General features: G+C 58.5%; 1 protein-coding gene and 1 long non-coding RNA gene across 2 annotated transcripts in view; one reads left to right on the forward strand and one right to left on the reverse strand.

Annotated features, from left to right (window-relative positions):
• The first annotated feature begins 5,539 nt into the window (after positions 1-5,539).
• LOC119091769 (uncharacterized) lies at positions 5,540-6,628 on the forward strand. The gene is made up of 3 exons (XR_005093435.1): positions 5,540-5,643; positions 5,857-6,040; positions 6,179-6,628. It is a non-coding gene; the product is annotated as an uncharacterized LOC119091769 (long non-coding RNA).
• A 1,363-nt stretch (positions 6,629-7,991) lies between these two features.
• Positions 7,992-26,942, reverse strand: part of LOC119092229 (uncharacterized) — a 163,245-nt gene continuing 144,294 nt past the window's right edge. Inside the window, exons 21-33 of the mRNA XM_037215203.1 lie at positions 25,125-25,218; positions 18,804-18,995; positions 18,311-18,433; positions 15,924-16,028; positions 15,262-15,417; positions 14,394-14,630; positions 13,235-13,342; positions 11,425-11,581; positions 10,608-10,707; positions 9,594-9,818; positions 9,099-9,148; positions 8,638-8,746; positions 7,992-8,015 (exon numbers count right to left, since the gene is read on the reverse strand). Coding sequence (XP_037071098.1) covers positions 7,992-8,015; positions 8,638-8,746; positions 9,099-9,148; positions 9,594-9,818; positions 10,608-10,707; positions 11,425-11,581; positions 13,235-13,342; positions 14,394-14,630; positions 15,262-15,417; positions 15,924-16,028; positions 18,311-18,433; positions 18,804-18,995; positions 25,125-25,218 — 1,680 coding nt within the window. The remainder of the gene's footprint in view (positions 8,016-8,637; positions 8,747-9,098; positions 9,149-9,593; positions 9,819-10,607; positions 10,708-11,424; positions 11,582-13,234; positions 13,343-14,393; positions 14,631-15,261; positions 15,418-15,923; positions 16,029-18,310; positions 18,434-18,803; positions 18,996-25,124; positions 25,219-26,942) is intronic.

A 26,942-nucleotide genomic window follows, 5' to 3' on the forward strand; every position in this document is an offset into this window, starting at 1 on the left:
AAGCAGAGCGCTTCAGGGAGGCCAGTGCGGCCCGCCGTACTCGTTCGCGTACGCCAGGCGGCGGCCATCAGTCAATATTCAGAGACGGTCGACGCACGTATGGTTGTATTTCACAGCAGGCTTCGGTTACGCACCCACGACCTTGTCCTCAACGGAGGCCGCCCGACGAGAACAGGAGCGCGCACGGACGCAGCAGCGGCCGGGCTGTAGCCGGAGCCGCGCCGTACGCCATTTTATGGCCGGGCTACACGGTGTTGATCGCCCTGGATCACACCGTCTATGTGTTGCTTATGTCCGCCACGAAGCTCGCTGCGCGGTACTCCGTTTGGCGCTGGGTGGTCGCGCTGCACGGTGCCGCTCAGCGCGTGCCCATTGAGCGGCCGTGGGCTCCTCTGCGGCCAGGTGATCGAGACGCTCTACCACGACCGCCGCTTCTCGCCCTGGAGCTTCGCGCTCAGCCTGGCGTACGTGTTCGGCAGTCGCATAACGCCTGCCGGCACCTACTTCCGCCTGAAGCTGGGTATGCTGCTCAGCCTGGTGGCCTGCGGCGCCATACGGGTCAGTACTGATGGTCCGCCTAAGGCGGTGGTGGGGGTTCGTCTGAGGCAGTGGCGGGGGTCCGCCCGAGGCAGTGGTGGGGGTCCGCCTGACGTCTGAGGCGGTGGTAGGGTCCGTCCGAGGCAGTGGTGGGGGTCAGCCTGAGGCGGTGGTGGGGGTCCAGCCCGAGGCAGTGGTGGGGGTCCGCTTGAGGCAGTGGCGGGGGTCCGCCTGACATCTGAGGCGGTGGTAGGGTCCGTCCGAGGCAGTGGTGGGGGTCAGCCGGAGGCAGTGGTGGGGTCCGCCTGAGCAGTGGCGGGGTCAGCCTGAGGCAGTGGTGGGGGTCAGTCTGAGGCAGTGGCGGGGTCAGTCTGAGGCAGTGGTGGGGGTCCGCCTGAGGCAGTGGTGGGGGTCCGCCTGAGGCAGTGGTGGGGGTCAGCCTGAGTCAGTGGTGGGGGTCAGTCTGAGGCAGTGGCGGGGTCAGCCTGAGGCAGTGGTGGGGGTCCGCCCGAGGCAGTGGTGGAGTCCGCCTAAGGCAGTGGCGGGGGTCAGCCTGAGGCAGTGGCGGGGGTTCGCCTGACGTTTGAGGCGGTGGTGGGAGTCCGTCCGAGGCAGTGGTGGGGGTCGCCTGAGGCAGTGGTGGGGGTCCGCCTGAGGCAGTGGTGGGGGTCAGCCTGAGTCAGTGGTGGGGGTCAGTCTGAGGCAGTGGTGGGGGTCCGGCTGAGGCAGTGGTGGGGGTCCGCCTGAGGCAGTGGTGGGGGTCAGCCTGAGTCAGTGGTGGGGGTCAGTCTGAGGCAGTGGTGGGGTCAAGCCTGAGGCCAATGGTGGGTGGGTCCGTCGAGGCAATGGTGGGGTCGCCTGAGGCAGGTGGTGGGGGTCCGTCCGAGGCAATGGTGGGGGTCCGCTGAGGCAGTGGTGGGGGTTCCGTCGAGGCCAGTGGGCCCCAGTGGGGGTCCGCCTGAGGCAGTGTGGGGGTCAGTCTGAGGCAGTGGTGTGGGTCAGTCTGAGCAGTGGTGGGGTTGTCAGTCTGAGGCAGTGGTGGGGTCACCTGAGGCAGTGGTGGGGGTCCGCCTGAGGCAGTGACTGGGGTCCTGTTCGTTTGTCCGTTTGTGTAGTGAGCTGACTTCGAGCTAACCTTCCGAATACTTGGTTGCCTGATGTGGCTACGCTCATCACCGCGGCCGAATTTCTTCGTCTCCGGCCTGCCCTTTCACTGACTTCCTCCCGCGCGCTGCCGTCTGACGGCTCTGCATTTTTGCCATCCTTTCCGTTCCTGGGTGCTGAGCTGACCTGACCTGAGCTGACCTGACGCTCACCGGTAGCACGGCCGGCTGCTGCCGCTGCTGGCCGTCGGCCCGGACGTGGGTGCCCTCTGCCGGCTTTTAGCGCACGGCGCCACGTTCGCACGGCGCTATGTGCGCCACGCGTGTCCGGGCGCGCTGGCGGGTCGGGCGAGCCGCGCCACCGGCGCCGCCGGCGCCGCCGAGCTGGAGGCGGGCTCACTGCCGCTGGCGCGCGCGGCGGCGTCTGCCTGCTGGGGGACCTGAGCAAGTACCGGCGCGAAGCGGTGCAGACCCTGCAAAAGGGTGAGCAGCGGACGAAGCATATAACCGGCACCGGCAGCGAGTGTTGTGTGTCCCGGCAGGTCTTGAGCTGGGGACCGTCAGTGTGGTGTGCTCCACCAGGTCTGGAGCTGGGGACCGTCAGTGTGGTGTGTGCCGCCAAGTCTGGAACTGGGGACCGTCAGTGTGGTTGGTACCGCCAGGTCTGGAGCTGGGGACCGTCAGTGGTGTGTACCGCCAGGTCTGGGGCTGGGGACCGTCAGTGTGGTGTGTACCGCCAGGTCTGGAGCTGGGGACCGTCAGTGTGGTGTGTGCCGCCAGGTCTGGGGCTGGGGACCGTCAGTGTGGTGTGTGCCGTCAGGTCTGGAGCTGGGGACCGTCAGTGTGGTGTGTTCCGGCAGGTCTGGAGCTGGGGACCGTCAGTGTGGTGTGTACCGCCAGGTCTGGGGCTGGGGACCGTCAGTGTGGTGTGTACCCCAGGTCTGGAGCTGGGGACCGTCAGTGTGGTGTGTGTGCCGCCAGGTCTGGGCTGGGGACCGTCAGTGTGGTGTGTGCCGTCGGTCTGGAGCTGGGGACCGTCAGTGTGGTGTGTTCCGGCAGGTCTGGAGCTGGGGACCGTCAGTGTGGTGGTACCGCCAGGTCTGGGCTGGGGACCGTCAGTGTGGTGTGTACCGCCAGGTCTGGAGCTGGGGACCGTCAGTGTGGTGGTGTTCCGGCAGGTCTGGAGCTGGGGACCGTCATTGTGGTGTGTGCCGTCCAGGTCTGGAGCTGGGGACCGTGTCAGTGTGGTGTGTTCCGGCGCTCTCTCTCCCCTCGGGCCGTCTTAGAAACCCCATTCCTGCCGCTGCTGTTCAATCCGTGGCCGTGTTTGACCGACTGCCGTCCGGCCGACTCGACCTGGATCAGCCTCGTGGGCCACACGGGTATGGTGGCCGCACAGGCTGACCTGCTGCCGCGAACGCTCGCCGGAGTGAGTACGGACCCGCGCCCTGCACGGCCTCGGGCCTAGGGCCAAAACAATGCTGGTTATCGCCAGTTGTGGCCCAACAGTGTACACGTGGGCCATTGGTCAGTTACTTTGCAGGTAACAGTTGTGCCGTGAAGAGCACAGCAATATTGCTGTCCGTATCGTCATGGCCAGAAAACGGAAGCCCGGAAAAATGTTTACGGACGCGTGCGCGGAGCGAGACTGTGTGCATTCTATACGGCTGCTGCGTGGCTTTCAGGTACCCTTACAATACAGTTTCCGATTAGGGAATCCATTCAATTTGGTCGGCCCTCGACGGTGTCTCACTCAGTGCTGACGGGATGGCAGCAGCGACGATGTAAAAAGTTGCGTATCCGGGCGAGGCAGGTGCCACCGTGTGCACAATGTTAATATGGAGGCACTGTCGGCCGGCAATGTAAATCGGCCACCGGCCGACAGGACCTTTTTAAAGCCACCCCATGACTGCTAACTGCGAAGTGCGTTTTGCCTTTCCTGAGCGGTATTGCAAAAGTACGGCGACCCTGGAGAAAAAAACAACTCATAATTGCGCGCGAAGAGTGCGGCTTTGTTTATTCGATAGGTCCGCTATATTTGCTGTCTTCTGCATCGAGGTTTGGAAGCCTACTACGTCCAAGTTGAGCTAATTTGATTGGTGAAGTTCGGGTGCCACTATGTGCAAACGATGTCATAGTGTAATCACTATTGGACGGCGATGTAAATCGCTCATCGGCCGACCTCACCTTTTTTCTTCAAATCGCCACTTGAGTGCTCATAACTACCTGCGGCTGACCATACCGAATGGTGATGGCCAGAATACGGCGGCTCGGTGAACATACTTACTGTCGCGCGAAGAGTGCAACTGTCTGCGGTCGGTATCGCTGGTATGAGGCTAGCATCTGCCAGTGCAACACACTTGTCTGATGATGGAATCCATCTGATTTGGTCCACCTCGACAGCGCCTTTCTAAATACTGGAGGGCCGGCCTGAGTGACGAATTGCTAAGTTACGGCACCTAATTGAAAATGCATTTATTCGCGCGCGGCGTACGCGACCGTGTCTACACGATGGCATTGCCGGATCAGTACCGGCCGGCAATGTAAATCGCTCGTCGGCCCACATGATATTGTTTGTTTAAATTTAAAGCTGTTTGCTCTTCAAGGACGATGCGGAGCTGTTTGTCTTACGCAACGCGCAACGCCACGCAGCGCCAGCTTACGCTTGTGCAGACTGTCGCGGACGCGTCTGATGCAGCGCCATTGTTCTCGGCTGCGTTGTCCCCGGACGACATCCATACGGCTACGTTTCCTGAACTCCAGTGGGTTGCGTTACGTCAATGCTGGGCGTTGGTTGCGGGCAGGTCGTTCGGGATGGTGTACCTGACCGAGTCGGCAGACGAGCGCGATGACCTCGCGTGTGACCTCACCACCTGTCAGCTGCTGCTGCTGGCTCGGGGCAGCCAGGCCGACCCGGACCTGATACCGGACCAGGACCTCATGACGGTGAGGACCTCGTGGTGGTGAGAGGCCAGGTCAGGATCTCCCGACTGCGGCACGAGAACCTGATCACAGACCAGAACATCATTCCATACCAGGACCTCCAGACAGTGGGAGTCAAGGACCTTATCCACACCGGAACCTGCGGTCGGTTAGGTACCAGGACCTGATTCCGGATCAGAACCTTGCAGTGGGACGTAATCCCCGATCAGGACCTCCTGACATGAACGGCGGTGTCACCGAGGTCTCCTGAGAGGGGGATCAGACAGGCTCCGACGCTCCGACCGCTGCCCTTTGATAAGCGGTTTGCCAGCTCAAGACTGCAACCAAAATATTTCACCGGTATGGTTGCATCGCAGGTGGTCCTCCACAGACGGGCTCAGCTCTCAGCAGTTTTGAAATTTTAGATAACGATTCTAAACTCGATTGAAGTCAGTGATGTGACGGTTCGTAATTTTCAGTGCCAGATCATATTCGAAGTGCCCACTCAGTGCAGCCGGGAGTGCTGAGGCAGTTTTGTGCTCTGGGTACAGGGCATCGGCTGTGTGTAAGATTTCACGTTTATCGGCGTCATTCCTGACGCACCGTGACGTTGAGTGAAAGGGACGGGGAGCTCTCTTTCCTTTCTCACCTATAACATCTGCTATCTCCCCCTTGCACTCAGTTCCTTTTTTCTCACATTTTCTTCGCCGCTTGTCGCCAGTTTCTAGCCTCAACCCTATCAAGTATCCTCAACTTCTGAGCGTCATTCTCCACCGTCCGTGCGGAATGTTTAGAGCGCGTCTCACACCGTGTATCGTCAGTTGTTAAGTGCAGTCTCGGGCATGTGTGGACGGCTTCTGAACGCTCTCGTGTGACGCCGGCGTCCGAGCGGCGCTCGTGTCGCGTGCCGGCTGCTTTTGAGCGCCGCCGCCGCGTGCCGTCAGTTCCTGAGCGCCGCCTGCGAGCAGTCGCTGGACATGGAGCCGGACGCCGAGCAGCTGGTGCGCCGCTACTTCGTGGCCAGCCGGCGCGTGCGCACCTCAAACGTGCCGGACGTGCCTGTGGCAGCTGTCAACACCATGTGAGCACCGACAGCGACCGGCCATGCTCACCTGGGGCCTGTGTGAGGACAGACAAGCTGCCGCGCGCTCGTCAATTCAAGACAACGGGGTCTACAGCGGTCTGTGCTGAGACGTTATTTCGACGGGTTGGACGGTCCACTTCGGCGGGCCACAGTTTGCTCTCCTGGAGGCAGTGCAGCTGCCCTGTTCTCACCTGGCTTGCGTCTCCACAGCACGGGGTTGGCGCACGCCTTCGCGCAGCTGTCTCTGCGGCGTGACGTCACCGTGGATGACGTCACCATGGCGGTCCTGCTGTACGAGGAGTCGCTGGTGGCGTGCTTCGGGTACTCGCCGCTGGACGTCGGCCACACGCCGCACGTGCGTGAGGCGGATCTGGACGCCAACCTGGGTAGGCAGGTAAGCCAGCGCCAGAGACCGCGGCGGCTGCTCGCGTGGGCCGCGCAGCGTTGCCGAAATCGTCGCCGAGAGTCAGTTGGATCGCGTCGTGTAGTGTGTCGCGGTTTGCTGAATAGGCGTCGCCTGCATCCTTTGCAGAACGACGAAAGGATGCGGGAGTTCCAGCGCCGTCTGGAGGACTTCATCGACGAGTGGGCAGATCTGTGAACAGCCACGAGGCGAAGCCTGGCGGACTGGACGACCAGGGTGTCTCTGGAAACTAGATCAGGGTGTTCGTCTCTTCTCTTTGATTGAGTCCAGTCTCGAATCCAGGGTGTACGACCTCGGTCAGGCATACTGTCTTGACTGATTGTCAGTTATTCTGTTCTAGTCCTTCCACCATGGTTGAAGCATACTTGTTTTCCTTTGCTGCTGCCGGCGCTCGATTGTCGTCGTCATATCGTTTTTTGTCTTTTCATCGTCACTTGAAGTGTAGCTGTTATTGGTTCTGTTGCAAGCGCTCCGAAAATTGTCCTGTTTAAGAATTCACGTCATCATTTAATGAGTTGTGTGTTGTTTGAAGTATGTGAACGCTGAGGTTGTAGCAATGCAGATAATGTTTGTGTGTTTTTCTGCCTGGATGTTCTGAAGTGCACGAAATGAATAGCATTGGAGAGTCATGCCTCCACCCTGCAGAAGCGCCCCAGCTCTACCAAACCGCCCGGGACGAGTGTATCGTATATTCAGGTTTATACAAACATGTCGTAGCGTCGTAAAACCAACAGACGTATTCACAGTTGGCGCCCGGTGTGGGTCGGGGCGGGTCAGGCTGGGCTGGGCGAGGGCGGGCCGGCCGCGCGGGACAAGCTGTCCACGGGGCGTGGTCCCCTGCGGGACGGCCACGCCCTCGAGCCCACCTGGCGGCAGGCGGGCCCGGGCGGGGCGGCGGAGAAGCGCCTGAAGGGACAGCAGTCGACGGGCGCCACTAGCACGGGTCACAAACCTTCACAGCTCACCCAGGCGTTCGGCCCCACTTTGGTACTAGTGCGGGCGAAATTTTTGGTGACTCGACAATTGTTGCAACTTCGCAAAGCGATGCTGCTGCTGATGCCTATCGAATTGACGGTCATGTGATTTGAGTTGTGCTTTAAATTTGCTTTAGAGTTTCGCGGATATGAACGTTTTGGTGGCTTATTATGACCTCGAAATGCCCTCTAAGTCATGTAAAAACATTCAGAATCAATAAGCCGGCGTGATTTCAGCGTTTGTGCTGCCTATCTGCTGGCTGTCTCCGAGATGGGTCGGTAGCCAGGGGAGAGCGTGACCGCTCGGGGCAGTGCATGGTAATCGACCCATCATTGAGATGGGTTTGGGAACTGGACTGCAGAATCCGACTCCGGAGAAGTTTGACGCTTGCGCCTTTGCCGGTAGGATAGCGAAGCGGTGGCACGACACCGCGCTGTAAAGCCAGACCGTCATCACCATTACGATTGCGGTCGGATCGAAATAGTCCGTCAATGCCGGCCGCGTCCCATCTGAAGGTACCGATTTCTGCACAACACCAATACACTGTGATTGGCCGATGTCGTCCCGCCGACGACTTCGCCGGCCCGTCACACACATCAGATGCCCCGGGGTGCAGGGCACGTTCTGGACCCTGAGCTACACCAACTCAAATAACAACAGCCGCTAAATGCCGCCGGCACGTCCCGGTCACGGCGGCGTCGCCAGGGACGCCTCGCGCTCGCTCGCTCGCACGTCGCTCCCGCGGCACCACGCCTGACGCATCACAAACCGACCTCCGTTACAACAGCACGGGCTGGCCGCGGCGGGCCGGCGCGGCCCGACTAACGCGGCACGCGCGGGGCGGCGACTAGAACACTTTGAACGGCAGTACACGGGCACACCGAAGGCGGGCGGGCCGAGCGCGGCGGGACTGATATGACAGCTCGCTAGAGTGGGTCACGGTGGCTCACGAACCGGGCGGGGAGCGCGCCTGCCGGGCCAGAGCCGCCGCCCCGAGGCGCCGAGGGACGCACTGCTCTGACGGCGTCAGCGGGCGCGCGGCGGCCGAGGTGGCTCCCCATGCACTGTCTCCTCGTCCAGGTATGAGGGAGCGACGTGCAGAGGGGCTCGTGCCCGGTGGCCTGCCAGGTGGCGGCCGCTCTGGCCCGGGGGTGGCGTGCTCCACCGGATACAGGGAGCGGCGGAGACGATAAACAAAAACACCGAGCTGCTCGCGGCAGAACGACTAGTGAACATCGCAGATTATGTTGGGAATCCTCGAGCCCTGGCTGCTGCTGACAGTTGATCTATCCTGGTAAGTTTCACATTGACTAGCACATGCTCGATAACGTTCACTGTGGGCCTGCGGGCGGGCGGCCCACGCCCCGCTGGCGCCGCCTACGTCCTAGAGGGCGCGTCGCCCGCCACGTCCACCGCACTGCGCGCCGGCGCACTCCGCCCTCGCGCACTGGCGTTCCGCGCCGGCACACTGTCACTGGACCGTCCCGCGGCGGCCGCCGGCCCCCCGGCGGTGCCGCCGTCTGGCGGCGCGCTGGTGCTGCCCTCTGCGTGGCCCGCCCGTGCGGCGCGGCGCTGCGCCCGGCGGCCTCGGCTCCGCTGGAGGCGCCGTTGCTCGCCGGCGGTGTGCAGCTGGAGACCAGCAGCCGCTGGATGATCAGCACAGAGACAGAAGCCAGAATAACCGCACCACAGCTGGCCGTCCTGCCGGTGAAAAACAGCCGTCAGAATATCGCACCGGGTTCGGAAGTGATCGCTGGACTGCGACATAGCGCCCGATGTTACATACAACACGTTCGGAGCTAGATAACGGTGATGACGACACCGAGATCGATGTACAAGCGAGTGAGATAGCTCAAAAATAGCATCACTGGTATTTACATAAACTGGTATGGTGACAGGCAGGTACTACGGCGAACAACCACCGTCGAAGGATGCAGATTTGATCAACAAAAATCACAAACTGAGCGCGCAGTGCGAGTTAACGTGCAAACGTATGGCACTAGACCGTGATAAGCGTGGTTTCAGGCAGCAGAGAGTGAGTAGGTGAAATTACCGAGGCACACACGCGGAATTTTTGCTCACCAACTTCTCACAAAACGGCACCTGCAATCAGACAAGCGTTAGTCGGTGGCCCCGTGGAGACAACTCCCCGTGGTGTGACAGTCACAGACAATACAGCAAAAACAGATGCAGTTATTAAATCTAGGGTTATTAGTAGTTAATTAAAACGGCTGAGCTGGTCCCTGGTCCAGTCCTTAGTCACGCTGGGTGTCCACGTTAGCTTCTTGGGTAAGAGGCGACCAGCCGAATGGGGATACAAAACAACACAAATCAAATGCGGCTTGTTTTGTTGGCCTTTCACGAAAAATCAGTTGACGAAAAATCGGCAAAAATGTACCACACGCACCCACATATCAGCACGCAGGCTGCCGACACAGCTGGTTGGCTTGTGCGGGCTCTCGTCGCGTTTCTCCGGTCGGGGAGGGGGGCACTCACCTGCAGTGTCACGCGCCGGGGCGCTTTCTCACCTGGCTGGGGCCGCTCTCACCTTACACCGGCAGTCGGGACAGTTGGCCTGCAGCGTCTGCCAGTGGGCGGCGCTGGCGAGCGCCTGCGGCGGCGCCGCGATGTTGCACGGCGCCACCTGCGAGCGGTTGGCCGGCGCCGCGCATGGGTCGTCCTCGCAGCGCGGACAGCAGTCGCCGTCCGGCCAGCGCGGGTTGCTGCACGAGGTCGGCGGACACTGCTGCTGCCAGCAGTCGATCTGGCCCATCTGACGAACGGCAGCCGCCTGCGTCAGCGGGCAGCGGGGACAAACGGCACGGCGGTCCGCGGCGGGCAATGGGTGCAAACGGCAGTGAGATCCGCGGCGGGCAGTGGGAGCGAATGGTTGGGCGATCCAAGGCAAACAGCGAGGACGATCCGCGGCGGGCAGCGGGGGCGATCCGCGGCGGGCAGCGGGGGCGATCCGCGGCGGGCAGCGGGGGCGATCCGCGGCGGACAGCGGGGGCAATCCGCGGCGGACAGCGTGCCGCAGAAGCAAACCGACGCTCTAGCCGAGCCACAAACGGAGTCTCTAAGTCACAGGCTGAGGTCGATGGCTGACGCGACCGTCCGTGCCGCCGCGCACGGCGAGGCCCGCCGCGCCATGCCGTGACGCCGTCTCAGACCACGGTAGCCGGCGCACGGTCGGCCGGTGCGGGACTGACAGCCCCGCTGATCGGCACCGACCGGCTGAGGCGGGCGGACCGGGCCGGCACGACAGAGCACCGAGACCAGACGTGTACTGCAGCCGGCGGCGACGAGGCGGGCCGCAGGGCGAGGACGACCGCCCATGGCCCGTCACGCGGCGACGTGAGAGTGTGAGGCAAACAGAACGGCGTGGTGCGAGAAGTGTTTGGTGATGGTAAAGATGAGTGGAGATATGAGCAAACATGGCCGCAGATCTCGGCCCGCGGTCGATCGGAGCGGTGTCAATGACGGGTGGGAGCTGAGCGGCGGCCCGAGCGGCGGCGCGCCGGCGCTCACACACGCGGCACCGCTGCAGCCGGCGGTCACTCACCAGACACTCGCAGAGCTGACACTGGTGCAGCCAGCGGTCACCGTTCCGGAACCGAACGTTTGGTCGCGTCTGGTGGAAACAGCCCGAGCTGGAATCGCACCTGCAGCAGGCACAGGGGATAGGTCACAGACGGGTTAGCACGACTGGGCAGGGGGCGCTTTCTGAACACCATTACCTGTCACAGACGGTATCGCAAGTTGAGCGGTCGCCATGACAGCTTGGCTTAAGGCACATTCATGGTCTTGAAAGTTGTATTAGGCTTCGAGGATGTTTTGCGGCAAAAGTGCTGGGAAAACGATAATACGATGGGACTACGGGTTTCTGTGGATGAAACACATGACCAAAGCCGTAGTCCTTCGAAGCTCGCAGTAAGTTTACATAAACACGGTAGCATTAACCAGGAATGGGCCGTCCCAGCAGCTCAGGTGATTGGATTGCTTGTTCTCGGATTCGCCCACCCGTGGCGTGGTAGGTTCGAGAAGCTTTGAAAGGTCGGTTGACGTCAGGGAGTGGGACGGATCAAGCTGTGCATCACGGCGCGTTAAACTTTCGCCGCAGAATTATGCCGTTAACCTGGATATTCACCATCGGTGGTTGGTTCAGACCTCACGCAAGATGCACTGCTCAGTGCAGGCTCTTCCCAGGAAATTCATGCAATGAAAAGTTCTGAGAAAATTTTCAAGAAACTAATCATGGACCATGAAGCATACGAGTCGTATGTGCATTCACTATGAAATGCATCATACGATGTGCATGTTTCCCGGCCACCTCCATAAGCAATTGTGATGACAGAGGGCACTGCCATATCGCCACTCACTGAGGACAGCACGCGCCGTCCACCTCCGGCTGCGAGCAGTCGCACGTGCGCGGCTGGCACGTGGTCACGCCGTCCAGGCACTGGCACGTGTGGCACGCGCGGTCGCCGTCCGCCCAGCTGGAGCCGTGCTGGTGGACCACGTCGTCAACGGTGCAGTCTGGCGGGTCGGGTCGCACGGGTCACAGAGGTCAGGCACGGGGTCACCGCGGGGATTAAAGTGCAGACGGCTGTTACCCAACTAGCCGGTGTTGTCCAGCGCTCGGAATTTACCATTAGCATTCGACGTTGGTACGAATGGAGCATCACTAATTAATGCACAAACAGGGCCATGCACTTGTTGTTGAGGTGGTGGATCGCCGGCTCTTTGCACGAGCGGAAAGGAGGCAGGTCAGACAAAGGCCGCCTTTCCTGGCCACACGCCGCCAGTCTGTTTTAGGGCTTCCGTCACATCGGCGCGACCTCAGGTTTAGCAGATCGCCGGCTGGGCCGTTCACATTTGACACAGTGCAAAACCGTGGACGCTGGCGCACACTTGATATCACATGGCTCACATGAAAATTCTGCAACCAGTTAATGCTAGATTACCACACACTTCCACGCGTCCACGTGGTGATGCCGTGCTATCAATGTTCCATTGAAGTGTACTCATGTGCAGCGATAAAGCACAGCAGATCACCTTCGTAGCATCGAAAGATTTATGCATCCGTTGCCCTTGTATATTTTAGGTCTGTAAGGTCATGTTAGGGTCCTTCACACGCGTGACGACTGATGGCGTTTAAACAGGCCATTTTCAGGCGTGGTTTGTCCAGTTCTGGCCAGGCAGCATAGTTAGCCCATACATCGTCCGAACTGGAGCCAGTCTGACCGATGCGCTGACCTGCCTCACCAAAGGCAGGTCACTGGACCACAAGACATGCCCATCCTCATACGCTGACATTCGGCTCGGGTATATAAGTCAGAATTCAATAACCTCCCGCAATGCCCAGCACCACTAATTGGACTCTTTGTTCCCGCCAAGGCTTCCCCCGAACAGTCCCCTTCCACAGAATATCAACACCCATAAAAGCCCGGCAGATCGCTCCCCAGAGACCAGCTGTTTTTTGCCAAGCCTGGATCATTCAGCAGGCACTTGAGGGGCAGCAGTTTTTATTGGGTGCGTGGACGATAGGGGATTACGGGCGCACGCGAGGCGCCACAGAATCCAGTACCGTCCGCTAAATAGAATATCGCCGCTGACAGCCGAGCTGTGTATTTCAGGATCAGTGGCTACGGAGGGCTGTGAGCATGGGGGAGCTTGAGCGAGGGTCGGCGGCAGGCGACAAAGGAGGGTTTGTGGAGCGGCCACCAGGCGCTACCGACAGGTCGGCTACACGCCAGCACAGCCTCTGCCACAGCACAGCTGAACTTTGACCCTCTCGCGAAAGGTTCACCAACCAGACACCTTCATCTCTGGCAACATCATGACAGATGATATAGACATGTTTTGGCGTTGGTTCAGCCGCTCGGACGTGGTTTCAAAACGACACCTGCGTTGCGACGCGTGCGTTGGGCTAGAGCATACTAAAAGCTCATACTAAAATGGATAACAAAAGAGGAATGAACGGTGTTCCGCAAAAGTTTGTTCATTTACGTCCCCAACAATTTTTCGCCGGGCGTTATTCCTCGGTAAGCCACGTTCTAAAAATAATGGTGGAAGAACTGAACATATAAATGCTGAGATTCACGGTCGAACTGGACATATCTCCGGGGCCGCGGGCTCGCGGCGGTACCCAGAGCACCAAACGCTCTGTAGGAAAGCGGCGATACTCACTGCTGGTGCACTGCGAGCCGACGCACTCGCACGTGTAGCTGCCGTTGGTGTTGATGCACGTCGCGCGCGGGTCGCACGTGTGTGAGCCCTCGCTGCACTCGTCCACGTCTGGGGGAGAGCGAGGACGCCGGTGAGAGACGGGGTTATCCCTGCTCCAGTGCGGCAGCTTTTTATTATGATGGGCCCCGGGCTGTGTCTAATTCTTGGAAGACTTCAGCAGGGCCTCATGATGACACGGTCAATATTGAGCTCTTGGCTACTGATTCGCTTGTTACCGCACCTCCAAATCAAGGCAACCTACAGCGCACAATATTACGGAACATGCCACTAACGAGCTGATTGTTTACCATGACGCCTAATGTTCTGCTTTGACGGCATGATATGGTGGCTGGAGCTGTGTTCGCTGGCAGAGGTCTACGCTCATTATGAGTATATAAACAGACCAAGCAGACCGAATGTGAGAGGCTCAGTTGATGGTGACCAACAGGATGACAGTCCTCTTGGCAGGTCATCGACTTTTATACGTCAACGGTTTTCCGACATATGTACTTCATTAAACGGTCATCCCGCCAGCTGGGTGCCCTTGTCCGAGTTCTGTGTCGCACGTATTCCTTGGTACCACGGATATGATGCGATAACGTCCACCGACAGCCATAGCGCGAGGTCGACTGCTTTTTACATACAACTGTTCTCATCCGACCACCGGTAGTCACAGCCCTATTTTGATTTTTAGCGGCGCTTTGGCTGTTGAGATCATTTTAACGTGGCGCTCCGGACTCGCATCGCAAACAGCTGTGACCTGCACCATGAGATCGTTCGGCCTGGGCCCGCTGAAACCTGCCGACCGGGAGACCTAGTAGCTTTGCCACCTCGATCAGCACACTGCCACCTGGGACCTTCAACCCAAACACCCCTGCCGCGTGTCTCAGGCGGCCTGGCTCACACTCCTGCCCCGCTCTCGAACAACCTGATCTGCATCCCGAGCACTCCTGACCGGTACTGTGACACCCTCTGACCTTCATCCTGACACCGCTGACCTACACCCCTGACACACTTGCCCTGCGGCGTGAACCTTTCTGACCTGTGCAAGTGACGCCGAGTGTGTTCTGGACGGGGTCGGCGCGGTAACCGTCCTCCCTGCCCCGTGAACCTTCCTGACCTGTGCAAGTGACGCCGAGCGTGTTCTGGACGGGGTCGGCGCGGTAGCCGTCCCGGCAGCGGCAGTGGTACCAGCCGGGCTTGTTGACGCACTCGGAGTGCGGGTGACACTGGTGCAGACCCAGCTTGCACTCGTCGATGTCCAGCTCGCAGCTCGGTCCGCCGAAGCCGCGCCGACACGAACAGTGGTCGGGCGCCACGCACCGGCCGCCGTTCTCGCACGGCTGGCCGCACACGGCTGCCGGGGCGAACACCGGTCACGGCAGGTCACGGGGCGCGGGGCACGGGTCGGCAGGTCACGGGCGAGTGGAGGAGGCCGCGGTGGACCGCAGTGGGCGAAGGCAGGGCGAAGAGGTCACAGCGGGCGTAGGCGGTCACAAGGGTCATGGAATGTCACGGAAGATTGCGCGAATTGATTTAGGATCGTGGAAGATCAGGAGAGTTCATGACAAGTCGGAGGGGATCCTGGCAGTCACAGGAGGCTCTGCAGGCTACGGGAGGTCATGAAACGCTCTAGGCCAGATCACGGTGACTGTCGGGCAGTACTGAACGCCATACTGCGCCATACCATAGCGCAACGAACAGCCGGTGGAACATGACGACATTCAAAACACGGTTTCCTCTCATGGGCCAGCAAACAAGCTTCGAAAAGAAGACGAATCGACCCGATATTTAAATCAGGGAGATAGCTCAGTGGCGTGGGCTAAAGCGTAGTTGTGGGGACGTTATCCGCAGCTCGTCGGAATAAAAAAAGAACGGAACAACGCCAGCTGGGTAACGGAACAGCGGAACAACAGAATAACGCCGCCAGCTGACGCGGAGTGGACAGGGCAGTGTGAAGAGTGGGCCCGGGGATGTACAGTACTGACGCGAGCAGGTGGTGCCGTCGCCGCTGTAGCCGTCCGGACACTGGCACCGGAAGCTGCCCGGGGTATTGACGCAGTCGGCCAGCGCGTCGCAGTTGTGCGACTCGTCCAGACACTCATTCCGCTCCACGCACATGTAGGCGTCGTGTCGCTGGTACCCTGCCGAAGGGCGCGGGTCACAGAGGTCAGGGCATGGTCACATGTAGGCGTCGTGTCGCTGGTACCTTGCCGAAGTACGCGGGTTACAGGGGTCAGGGCATGGTCACATGTAGGCGTCGTGTCGCTGGTACCCTGCCGAAGGGCGCGGGTCACAGATGTCGAGGCACGGTCGCATGTAGACACCAGGCCGCTCGTAGCCTGCCGGGAATACCCGTGAAGTCACCGAGTTAAAGCCAGTGAACGTGATACGGTATGTGAGAAAGAAACCCATGCTTCCAGGCAGAAAGCCAGGCGACAGCGGGAGGTAATCTTAAAACACCCGAGGATGGCTTGACGAGTCGGAAAACACCACCGTTATGGGACGCCAAATGATCACTGCAGTCGGCACACCCGAAAACAACTACAAACAACACAAACATCACCGTTCGCACGTGAGCATTTGACGCCCACGTTATTTGCATTGCGCATGCGCCGAGCGCGATGGTCAGCAAGAACTGAACGCCCACCTGGTAAGCAGTCGCACTCGTAGGAGCCCACCGTGTTCCTGCACACTGTGTTCGGCCCACACTGGTGACCGTGGAATCCACCGCGACTCTTGCATTCATCGAGGTCTGAAACCAGAAATGGGCCCGTTCAATATTCAAACACGCGAATTAGTATAGTAACACGCAGTTCTTCATGCATATTCACATGCATCACATTATTAGCACATTAGTACGCAAAGGTACTCAACTAACACACACACTCATCATGTCACGCTTGGAACAGAATGGAGGAAACCGAGCGAAAGCAACTGCGCTCACGCTCAAATAAACTGCACGCTTCCCACGCGCTCTGAGCGCTCGCAGATGGTAAATCATCAGGCGCAGATTACGACGGCCGTAAATTTGGAGACGCTTGCTGAGAAGCGCCGCGTCGGCGGAGCAGACCCGCGCCGTCACGGTCCCGCGCTGCCGCCGTGATTAAGCCGTCACGGACTGACGCACGATCAAACGAGGCCGCCGCGCGGGCCCGGTGGTGTCGGCCGCCGCCGTCGCCGGCCCGCCGAAGCCGCGGCCGGCCGGGCGCGCTGGAAATAGCGCCGAGCGGTCTCCATGGCAGGCAGACGTGAGCCGGTGTCAGCCGGCCCGCTTCGCCGAACTGAGGCCGACCGAATGGCGTGCTACTCCGGCTGCGCGGCAGGGCAGCCCTGCCCGCGAGGTGCGGTGTGCTGCACACCGCAATGCGGTGCAGCTGCGGGCGCTGCGGTGGATCGGCCCGCGCTTCGGATGGAAGCCTACGCTGGAGGAACCACAGGCGTACAGGTTGGGTGCGGCGTGGTAGGAGGAAGACAGAAACTGTGTCTGACGGAGTTCAGCCCAAGTACCTCAAAACGAATGGGATAGAGACCAGTCGAGTGTGAGGCCTGTGCGGTTGTCTGAATCCGACTGCCCGCTCCCTTGGAAACCACAACAGAGCGGGGCTGGCATCAGTGCGCTGGAACTCGAGACTCATCCCAAGCCCTAGCATCTGGCAGCCACTGGCTGCTCGAGTCTGACTTTCCCCACCCCAGACGGCTTCTGGAATGCGCCCGACCCGTGCCGATCTCTGGGAGGCCCGACGGCGGTCCCGTCGCCCAGATAGCACCCTCCACCGATCCCTATGCAAATCGGCGCCTCCGGATCCCCGGATCTCGATCCAGCCGCTGGATCCAGCGTCATCTGGCAACTTCGCGCCAAGTTCGCTGCCAATGTCCTAATTTACCGCGCTCGCTCTCAAGGTCTACGCGCGATCGGCTCGTCCATCACGCTTCAAATCTCGCGCCGCTTTCAAAACAACCCGGCCGGCGGCGGCGACCCGGAAAATCGGCCGTCGGGCGAGGCGCCGGAGGGAGCCGGCGCGCCCGCGTCCGGAGCCGGGCGCATCTTCCGCGTGGCATCCGCCGGCGGCCCGCGCGCCGGAAGCTGCCTAATTGTTCGCAGCCGTTTCGAGGAAATTTCTCCGTGCGCAGCGCCAGCGGCCGCCGACCAGTCGCTCTGAATAGCCGTCCCTTGAGAAGCTGGTTCGGACCACGGCAGCTGCGACTTAGCGTCGCCACCCTGTGAGCGCCCACCCCGTCTGCGGCGTCACGCGGGCGACACGCCCAACCAGCCCCACTCGGTCTGTTTCCTCCCAGCTTCCTGGTGCCGGCGCCGGCGCCGAGACAGCGGCGGCGGCGGCGGCGGCGGCGGCGGCGGAGGGGCCGAGCTATCTCCGCCCGGTATGACATTACCGGACGTGTCGGGCGGGCGGGCGGACCAGTATCGGACGGCGTCCTCAGGCGCACGCCGAGATTAATGGGATCACAATACACCGCGTATGGAAACGCATTGATTACGGCGGCGTGGGCGTCCCGCTGGCGGCAAATTACAGCTCCGGGACCCGGCCGGCGCGTCTGCAGCCTCCCGACCGCGGCCGCGGGCGCGGGGAGGGGAGGCGGACGACAGGGAGGGAGTACGCTCCACTCGTCTGTCCGCTCCAGGCCGGAGAGCTGTGGGGAGGGGAGTGGGCGCGTGTTGTGCGCCGGAGTGGTCGTAACAAGGGTCTGCTGATGCTTCCCGGAGAAAGGACAGACAGAGAGGGCGGCGACAGGCAGGTTCAGGAAACTAGGAGGGGAAGAAGGTAGAGAAGGTAGGCCAAAGGTGGTGAAAATGACACAAAAATTGAAAAGGGGAGGCACGGTGAAGGGGAGAGAGAGGGAGAGGGAGAGAGAGGGAGAGGGAGAGAGAGAGAGAGAGAGAGAGAGAGAGAGAGAGGAGAGAGAGAGAGAGAGAGAGAGAGAGAGAGAGAGAGAGAGAGAGAGAGCGACAGCGAGATAGAGACAAGTAAACAGAGCAAAGAGGGTCGCACAATGATGTGGACGGCTTCGACTCACCCTCGCATGTCTTGCCGTCTCCCTTGTAGCCATCGTTACACTGGCACATGAAGCTGGTCTGCAGGTTAACGCATGTGGCGTGCGTGTCACACTGCGGCTGCGCCTGCGCACAGTAGTCCGTGTCTGCGGAAGAGGTCAGGTTAGGTCAGATCAAGTCGGGTGGGGTCGGATTGTCGTTCATGAGATGTCCCCATAAGCCGGAAGCTGGCATGGCGATAGCTTATCACGGGCCAATGCACTGTATCATTACAATATTGCTAAACATAACCCTAAACATAGCAGCAGAGCAGATCTCTCCACGAACTGAACAAGTTTCACATTTGGGGCTGAGGGACGATTTAAGTTTTGGGTCCGGACCGTCACTTTAAGCAAACTGCACACCAATCCAATATTCATCGCGTCAACGTCCATACACTATATCATTCTGGATTCAAAAGCCTCTGGCTTTCTCTGCGAAAGACGGCTTCCCACACATCCCCGGACGGGCTGATACCTTTGCAGAACTGGCAGCACTCTCCGGACATGTTGAGCCGCTGCGAAGGCGGACAGCTGAGCGGCGGGCAGTGCTGCTCCGGGATGATGGTGCTGCACTGCATCACCGAGTCGTGGCACTCGCACGTCATGCATCGGTCGATCGACACCTTCTCGCCGTGCTCGTACGACCGCTGGTTCAGGAAACACTCGCCTGTGGTGGACACAGACGTCAGACAGCGGTCAGGTCACAGGCAGCGGCCACATCACAGACAGTGGTCAGGACACAGATAGCGGTCAGGTCACAGAGAGCAGTCGGGTCACAGACAGTGATCAGGTGGCGGCCAGGTCATGGGGCCTAAGACTGCTCGCATGATCCCCTGATCCAGTGGCGGCCAGGTTATGTGTTCTGAGGCTGCTCGCATGATCCCTGATCCAGTGGCGGCCAGGTTATGGGTTCTGAGGCTGCTCGTGTGACCCCTGATCCAGTGGCGGCCAGGTTATGGGTTCTGAGGCTGCTCGTGTGACCCCTGATCCAGTGGCGGCCAGGTTATGGGTTCTGAGGCTGCTCGCATGACCCCTGATCCAGTGGCGGCCCGGTCATGGGTTCTGAGACTGCTCGTGTGACCCCTGATCCAGAGGCTTGTCCGCCTGGCGGAGGAGGTTTGTCAGAAGTGGCTGGCGGTCACGTGAAGGGTGGCGCCGTTTCCCAGCTGATTATGTGGTCCAGTGCTGACGGTGCTCCCGCTGAGCCAGCCCAGTAACGGACGTCTTCTCCCCAGCTGCGCTTATTGAGTACCCAGCCGGTGACATGGCACCACTTGGGAGTTGGCATAAAGGAGCGGCGACCTGTCGTGTCGTGCCCGAGAATTCCCTAAGGAAATGAGCCCAATGACCATCTACGGCGAGGCCAAACAGCCCCCCCCCCCCCTCTGCCCCTAACCTCCTCTCATCCCCGCACTGCTAATCAAACCAACTCGATCGTTTATTTCCACAAAGTTAGCCTCAGCACGACCAGCTCCTTCGCGTCCTTAGCTTCCAGACACGACCTCATTGAGAAAACCACCTGCGCCGGCTGCCAGCTGTAAGCCAACGCTGACGCATAGTAAGGCATTCCGATTCATGTGCGGGTGAATGAACTCCTTCAATGAAATCGTCGCCACCAGTGCCGAGTGGAGAAATGCCTGCACGACATTCTACATAAATGGCATGGCGCGCAAGCGAGGAATGTACAGCATTCATTCCGCCCAAGTCCCTCTGGCACGTCAGTCTCCGTGAATAAGTCAGCAGCACGGCCGACGCCTTAGTTGCATGCGTCCCGCAATATGGCGGATAACATCGACCGCCGCTTCGTTTGGGCGGCGGCGGCTGGCCGGCTAAGACTATTTCCGCCTGCGTGGGCGGTCGCGTGACGGGCGCTTCAGCGTCTCGACCCAAAACGGCGGCGGCGGCGGCGCGAGCGGAGTCAGCGCGAGTTCTGAAGGGCGCTTCGCGCAGTGTTGAGAGCGTTTCCTGTTGGAAACGGTAGGGACTTCGAGGGTTGGGGTCTGGTGAGGGCCTCGGGGTCTAGGGTCTGGTGAGGGCCTAGAGTCTGGGTCTGGCGATGGCCTGGGGTCTGGGGTCTGGCGAGGGCCTGGGTTCTGGGGTCTGGTGAGAGCCTAGGGTCTGGAGTCTGGTGAGGGTCTGGGGTCTGGGGTCTGGTGAGGGCCTGGGGTCAGGGGAGGGTCTGGGGTCTGGTGAAGACCTGGAGTCTGGTATGGGTCTGGAGTGGGGAGGCCGCCGGCTAAGAACATCAGAGGACTGACTCGGTGGTGGACTGGACCCGCTGACTGATGCCCTGCCTTCGGACTGCCCCGTGCTGTGAACCGCTTGAGTCCAGCAGTCTAGAACAGACTATAGCCAGAGTAATATTGTATGTCGGGTTCGACACAGACGATATGTTCACCCGGTTCTCTCTGGTTCACCCAGATAGCCCCAAAACCAATATATTGCATATTTCGCTTGCAGTCTCGAGTCAATATTATGACTACAGTTCGCTACAGTGCCGGTTCAGCACGTCAAATGTTTGATTGAACCAGACTACCAATGCATCGCGAATATCAAGGTTGCCAGACATACCTGAAATTATTCCTAACCATGGAATGTCTCAGCTGTAGGTGCGGCATTCCCCTATATTGATTTAACAACGAGATACAATTTTCATATCTATTGTAGATTATTCTACAAATACCTGAAACGTAAATCGGCAAACACATATGCTGTTAGGCCCTGATAGGGTGGAATGATATGAAGCGACATGCACACGTACATTACTACGGTATTCATGTGTTTCCACGAATCTGACAGTTCATATTTCCTTCTCGCTCATCTAACGCTGATTCGGCTCATTTGTCAGTAAGGGAGATAAATGGACCTCCATCCAGTGCCCTATTTCTGCGTTGATCGCCGAATTTTCCCGGCTGACTGCTATGAAAATATAGGGTACCATCTCAGAAATGGAAACATATATCAAGGCCGTCCAGTAGAGTTGATGACTCAAGTCACCAGCCCATCACGTGTGCAAACGTCGCGAATCGCAGCAGCAGTAGCCAGTGCTCTTCATGGTGGCAGCTGCACCAGATTCATGTGAAATCCTTTCGGATGAGGCACAATTCACTTTTTGTGCACAGTTACGCTCAGGTGTACTTGCTATCGTCACTAGTGCCGTTAGGTTTCATGGAATGTCGTTTCTACGGAGGAAAACAGACAGACACCGCGTGACCCATACGCTTTTCATGCCAAGCCAGTTTCGCTCCGATTATGTTCTCAGTTGCTGAGCATCTGGCTTCTATGCAGCACGGATAATGATATGTTTCTTTCACTGAAGCAGTGTGTTATCTCTCACAAATCATCTGCCAGTAGATTACGAGTTTTTGCTGGAAAATGATAGAAAAGCCAGGAGCTGCCGCATTCACAACTGGATCATTTAGCATTATATCCCATCCACTACAATGCCATTTTAATTCCTATCGTAAATAACCCGTAGAGATCACCTCAATCGCTACACTCACACCTCGAGGCTCATGGTTGCAGAGAGCGTCCCGACACATCGGCACAGGTGCTCAGTTCACACCGTTTTCGGGCTCATCGCTGACAAAAATATATATGCGAGCTGTGCGAATGGCGGTGGTCGTGGCGGTGGTGCTATTTCTATCGTCCGGAGTCTGACATCGGGCGTCTAGTACCGGGCGTCTGAAATCAGGAGTCTGGCATCGGGAGTCTGGCGTCGGGCGTCTGGAATCAGGAGTCGGGCATTGGGAGTCTGGCATCAGGGTTCTAGTATCGGATTCGGGAATCGGAATTCTGGCGCCACCGGCACCGCCGACCTGCCTCGGCTGCGGTGTGAAGTTTGACAGAGATGGGAACCGGAGAGAGAGAGGAAGAAACAAAGACAAGGGAAGGAAAGAAAGTGAAGAGGGAGAGGAATAGCCATGTTTGCATGGAAGATATTAAACATGGCTTAGGTTGTACAACACGAAGCTAAGCTAACGATGGCCTCCTAAAAGACAATTCTGCGCAAAGAAAAGAACACTACAGGCACGCTGAGCCAAAAAGAAGACACTAGCTCACCAAATGACATAAACATCAGAGTCATACCGGAAGGGACGCTCGTCCCTGCCCCCCCCCCCCCCCCCCCCTCCAGCTCACCGCAGCCCTGCACCAATCCCGTCCGGTCCGAACAGAGCTCCAGTCAGCGACCCTTGACCCTCTCTGGCGCGGCGGGCCGGGCGCGACACCCTCGCTGCGATTCGCCCCCCCCCCCCCCCTTCCTTCCGCGCTGCGCACCGCGCCTCATTCTCAGCTGCCACGAGTCGCGTTGCAGGCTGACCCCCAGGGGCACCCGTGACCTGCGAGTACGTAGTCCACCCGCGCCCGGCGGACCACGTGGTGCTCGGGTTCTGGCGACGGGCGGGGGGGGGGAGGGGGGTGGCGTGACAATCGTGCGTTGTGTTTTACGGTCCGGCGGGCGGGCGGACGGCCGGTGCGCGTTGCCAAGTTGGGTGGGCGCCGCCGCCGCCACCGCCGTCGCCAGTCTGAGGCGCGGAGCCCTGACCGACCGGCCACTCACGACGGAACGGGGCCACGAGCGGCGCAACCGGGTCACACGAGGTAGAACGGGGTAACACGTGGTGGAGGTGGGCCAAAGCAGGTGGAGCGGGGTTACACATGGTGGAATGGGGTCGCATGTGATGGAGCCAACTTACACGTGGTGCAGCCGTGTCGCATGCGGCGGAACTGTGGAGTAGGGTCACGCACGACGGAGCGAGGTCATTCAGGGTCGAGAGGTCAGGTCAGGGCGGGTCACAGACGGCAGAGGTAGGCCACGTACGGTAAAGACCGAGAACACTCGGGTCACCCTTCAACCCACCCAGCGGGGGTTCAGGTATACTGCTGAACAGCGTCAGCCGACATTTCTCGCGGTTTCGACGGCCACGCGATAACAGTGCCCTCTTATTCGAATGAAAAAGCTAGGCCAAAAGAGCCAGTCTTCTGCGACTGACGTTTTTGAGCGATTTTTAGTTGCAAGGGGCTGTTTTATCGTGGTTTATTTCCGTGGTTATGGAACGCTGTTTTTCGCGCAGGTGAGTGGTCACGTTTTGTCAAGGATTATTTGACAATGCGCCAGACAAAATAACCATCAACGCACATGTCGCTCTATTTGGGGCGGGATTATTACAGGTCTTGCGTTCGGGGTTTCCCAACGGCTATGTTCCGGCTTCCGGCGCTACAACCTGCGTGAGATATCATGGGAGAAACAGTTCTTTTTTGTACTGTCCGCGCTCAGCCCGAAGGGCATGTTTAAAAGTTAAACATTCCCATAACATGAACTTTTTCCTCAAATCCATTTCTAGGCATTGCGCGGGGCGATACTCGTCCTCATGTCGCCATTTCTGGCGACAACGACGTTATAGTTCGAATAAACGCAAACCATTATTCAAAAACGCGTCTTACGAAACATCGCTTTCATAACATGAACTTCCAGTGCTTCAGAATCTCATTGAAATATTTCTGTACGAATTTCAAGCAAGGCAGTCTATCTAGAATATCTCGCAAGGTTTCGAGCTGCAGGCGACTGTCAGTTTAGACCCCGGCACCCTAAAACCAGCGATGTGTCACAGATATGGCGTTGTGGACTCCTCCTACGCCCGTGTCCTGTCCATGAGCTGTGGGCTCCGTGGTGCTCCGCTGAAAGATGGCATTGCAAAAGTACCAGACCAACGCAAAGCCCCTCACATACAACGTTATTTTTTTGGAACAAGCGTTGCAACATATGTTTCTTTGTGCTCAACCCTCATATACCTGGTCTAATAAGGCAATCAGGAACGAGCCTCTGATAGCAACGTAAGTTAATTTGAGTGTCCACGTGGCGGAAATAAGTAGGCACGCGCCGAGATGCAGCATGATAACTGAACGGAACCTCCAACGGAGTTGTGTCATTGGTCCTCATAGCTTAGCTTAGCTTGGCTTAGCAAATGGCTCAATCCCTCCACCTCAGGAATTTTGCCGTTTCTTTGGAGACATTTACCATGGAGCATTGGACATTCCTTCCAATTATCAGTCCTCCACTTTTCAACGTTTTCTTTTTATTAAGGCGTCACGAACGAAATGTGCATTTCAGAGATTCGAAAATCGATTCGGCCAAGCTTCGGGAACCGCAGGTGACTGTTTTCGTCTCGGCTTTCACGTTCTGCCAAACAACACGAAACCACTATCGATGCATCAATTATGGAAACGCAAACAGAACCCTGAAGTCGTCCACTGTTGGTGCAAAACACAGTAACAAGACTGACGGCTTCCCGAGTAGATAGACATTCCTGCACAGTTCAGGTAGGTATGCATGTACGGGCCGCAGGCGGCTGGCAGCAGCAGCAGGTGAGTGTGCGGTCTGCGGACATCAGGAAACTGTCAGCAGCAGCAGGTGAGTATGAGGTCCGCGGACATCAGGAGACTGGCAGCAGCAGGAGGTGATTGTGCAGTCCGCGGACATTAGGAGACTGGCAGCAGCAGCAGGTGATTGTGCGGTCTGCGGACATCAGGAGACTGACAGCAGCAGGTGAGTGTGGGATCTGCGGACATCAGGAGACTGACAGCAGCAGCAGGTGAGTGTGCGGTCTGCGGACATCAGGAGACTGGCAGCAGCAGCAGGTGAGTGTGCGGTCTGCGGACATCAGGAGACTGACAGCAGCAGGTGAGTGTGGGATCTGCGGACATCAGGAGACTGGCAGCAGCAGCAGGTGAGTGTGCGGTCCCCGGACATCAGGAGACGCTCACTGGATGGCGGTCGCATGTCCACGACACTGACCTTTGCATTTGGGACAGCATTCGCCATTCTCGATGATCGGGTTGGAGCAGTTCACGGCAGGACACTTCATCGGATGGCACTTGACCTCTCCTTTCTGCAGACAGACGACATGCCCGGATGGTTACTCACAGACGCTGACAGCGTCCACGCAGTTCAGTTCATCATGGTTAATATCAGACCACAGACTTTTGACAGTTCGGTTTTTAAGCGAGTTCATCGATACATTGTACTGGTATCCAACTGGTCTAAGGTAACTGAAATGAGGACAGTCGCTAGTGTGGTGCAAACACGGATATGCGCGGATGGTAGCAATGGATTACAAGATAAGCCAAAACACACGCAGTATATTAACAGTCAAGTTAATGAATCAATTCAGTTTATTCGGATCGGCTAATCGGTAAAATATTTTACTTGTCTGCCACAGCAGGTAGATATCGCAGGAATGCCGTACACGTGTCTCAGTAGATGCTAATTATTTGTACCACATGCACCGCTAATTTTTGCTGTATTTACCGCGCTGATCCCAGACTGGTAAGGAGTAATGCTGTTGGATGATCTGTAGCTCTCGGAATCATGTTTTCTAAGACGGCCACATGCAGCTAGCTCGTGCTTAAAAGCACTAAGCCTTCGACACATGGAGCGTCGAACAGCTAAACAAGTCGTAAATAGCAACTGACCATTCGCGAGCATCAAACGTACAGATTAAATGTGATTCAGAACGACTGGGTACAGCCCCAGCATTAACCAAATCAATACCAGATTTCGCAACACACAGTGCGCCCACCAGCCACGCCCGCCCCACTTCACCGTCACCGAGCGCCCTCACGGGTAGAATTCGCAATGACTCGGAGGGGCCCGTAAGCGGCGGGACGCCGGCGGGCAGGCCGACCGGTCACGCGACGGTCGCGCCATACCCGCGCTCGACACGAGCTCCTGGAATGTCGGCCGGCGGTCCGGCGGCGCCCAGGGCGGCCACTTCGCCGTGCCGCCCCCCACGGCGCGCTAACGACCCCCGGCGCCGGAGAAGCGGTGCAGGTGCAAAGACGATTCTGGTCTGCGACGCCACACCGCGGCATCGATCGCTGCCTGTACTCCCTTATACGAATGGAGCTTTGTGTGTACGCCTGTTGTGTAGAGATAGGCTATGCGACCTTCCCAAAGTACAGATTGTTGGGAGACTTGGAGGGGGATGGGCATGCACTTTGTAGCGCCGTAGATGATGCGGCGCATGCGTGACAAGATATAGTTATGTGCGTACATGACAAGGTGCGAACATGAGTAGATACTGCTATATCACATTAGAATGTCATGGGGAACTGAAGCGCCGTTTCATGTCTCTAAATAAGAAATGATCAAGTTATGGCGGCGACCGCAACGAAATGTCGCCAAATTAGAAACGTGACTGCACATTGGAAATAGAAATGAACAGAATGCGATGTCGTGGGACGTGTCTGATGATGAAAAAGGTATGTGGAGTGTGATGAGGTTTGATGTCCGAAAAGGGTTAATTAAAGCAAGTATCTTGTCCCAGCACACCGTGCACGAAAAAGAAGGGCCCACTGTAATGAAAGATCGCAGGGCCATGGCCGGCAGTCGTTTCTCGCCACGGGGCTCAGCTGCACTGCTGTGGCGGATAGTCATTTCTCGCCGCGGGGCTCAGCTGCACTGCTGTGGCGGATAATCGTTTCTCGCCACGGGGCTCAGCTGCACTGCTGTGGCGGATAATCGTTTCTCGCCGCGGGGCTCAGCTGCACTGCTGTGGCGGATAATCGTTTCTCGCCACGGGGCTCAGCTGCACTGCTGTGGCGGATAGTCATT

The sequence above is a fragment of the Pollicipes pollicipes genome, unplaced genomic scaffold, assembly GCF_011947565.3.
Source record: "Pollicipes pollicipes isolate AB1234 unplaced genomic scaffold, Ppol_2.1 Scaffold_3447;HRSCAF=4054_pilon_pilon_pilon, whole genome shotgun sequence".
Taxonomy (NCBI): domain Eukaryota; kingdom Metazoa; phylum Arthropoda; class Thecostraca; order Pollicipedomorpha; family Pollicipedidae; genus Pollicipes; species Pollicipes pollicipes.